The sequence below is a fragment of the Charadrius vociferus genome, unplaced genomic scaffold, assembly GCF_000708025.1.
Source record: "Charadrius vociferus isolate BGI_N301 unplaced genomic scaffold, ASM70802v2 scaffold460, whole genome shotgun sequence".
In the NCBI taxonomy this organism is placed as follows: Eukaryota; Metazoa; Chordata; class Aves; order Charadriiformes; family Charadriidae; genus Charadrius; species Charadrius vociferus.
The window spans coordinates 2,373-3,948 of record NW_009646333.1 but is presented as its reverse complement, the minus strand read 5'-3'; the positions used below and the strand labels follow the sequence as shown (position 1 = coordinate 3,948).

General features: G+C 60.4%; 1 protein-coding gene across 1 annotated transcript; it reads left to right on the top strand.

Moving 5' to 3' along the window:
• Positions 1-49: 49 nt before the first annotated feature.
• PPIL1 (peptidylprolyl isomerase (cyclophilin)-like 1) lies at positions 50-1,532 on the top strand (the record flags this gene model as incomplete). Its single annotated transcript, XM_009886010.1, has 2 exons — positions 50-118; positions 1,312-1,532. Coding segments are annotated over 2 exons (290 nt in total), but the record flags the coding sequence as incomplete, so codon positions are not given.
• Positions 1,533-1,576: the final 44 nt, after the last annotated feature.

Below are 1,576 nucleotides of genomic sequence, written 5' to 3'. Positions count from 1 at the left end.
CACCCCCTTCCCCTGGTTGATCCCGGTCCTCCTCCTTCCCCGTCCCCAGGTCGTGGTGGCGCCTCCATCTACGGCAAACAGTTTGAGGACGAGCTGCACCCCGAGCTGAAGTTCACCGGTGAGCAGAACGCGGCACCGGGAGGTGTCACCTCCTTGGGTGGGATGTCCTCCATGGTCTCCAGGACCTCATCCGTGGGGTATTGTGGCCTCCATGTCTCCCCAAAACCCTGCTCGTGGGGTGGGATGTCCTCCTAGAACCACACCCATGGAGTGGGATGACCTCCAGGAGCTTGACCATGGGGTGGGATGTCCTCCCTGTCCCCCAGGACCCCACCCGTGGGGTATTGTGGCCTCCATGTCTCCCCAAAACCCTGCTCGTGGGGTGGGATGTCCCCCAGAACCACACCCATGGGGTGGCATGACCTCCAGGAGCTTGGCCATGGGGTAGGATGTCCTCCATGTCCTCCAGGATCCCATTCATGGGGTGGCATGACCTTCAGGACCCCACCCATGGGGTGGCATGACCTCCAGGAGCTTGGCTGTGGGGTGGGATGTCCTCCATGTCCCTCAAAACCCCACTGATGGGGTGGGATGTCCCCCAAAATCCCACTTATAGGATGGCATGTCCTCCAGGACCTTGGCCGTGGGGTGGGATGTCCTCCGTGTCCCCCAGGACCCCACCCATGGGGTAGCGTGGCCTCCATGTCCCCCAAAACCCTGCTCATAGGGTAGGATGTCCCCCAGAACCCCACCCATGGAGTGGCATGACCTCCAGGACCTTGGCCATGAGGTAGGATGTCCTCCATGTCTTCCAGGACCCCATCCATGGGGTGGGATGTCTCCCATGATGCCAGAACCTTGGCCATGGGGTGGCCTGTCCCCCAGGACCCCATCCATGGGATGGCAAGTCCCCCAGGACCCTGCCCAAGGGGTGGCATGTCCTCCATGGTACCAGAACCTTATCCATGAGGTGGCACCTCTCCCACGTCCCCTAAGACCTTATCCATGTGATGGCATGTCCCCCAGGAGACTGGTGTTGGGATGACATGTCCCTCAAGACCCCATGCATGGGTTGGTATATCCCTCGTGGTACCAGGACCTTATCTGTGGGGTGGCACGTCCCTCATGATGCCAAAACCTTATCCATGAGGTGGCACGTCCTTCATGATACCATGGCCACGGAGTGGCGTGTCCTTCAGGACCCCCTCCACGGAACGCCATCATCTCCCGTAATCCCAAATCGAAACCCCCAAAACTTTCTAAACCGATCCCAAAACCAGAACATCGACGGTGTCTACCTGTCCATCCCAGGTGCCGGTATCTTGGCCATGGCCAACGCGGGGCCGGACACCAACGGCAGCCAGTTCTTCCTGACACTGGGACCAGCGCAGTGGTTGGACGGGAAACACAGCATCTTCGGAAGGGTGTCCCAGGGCATGGGGGTACTGGGACGCCTGGCCATGGTGGAGACCAATGCTCAGGACCGACCCCTTGACGACGTCAAGGTCATCAAGGCTTTTCCTTCGGGGTAGCGCTACTGGTGATACTGGTGGGTGGTGGTGGTGGTGATGGTGGG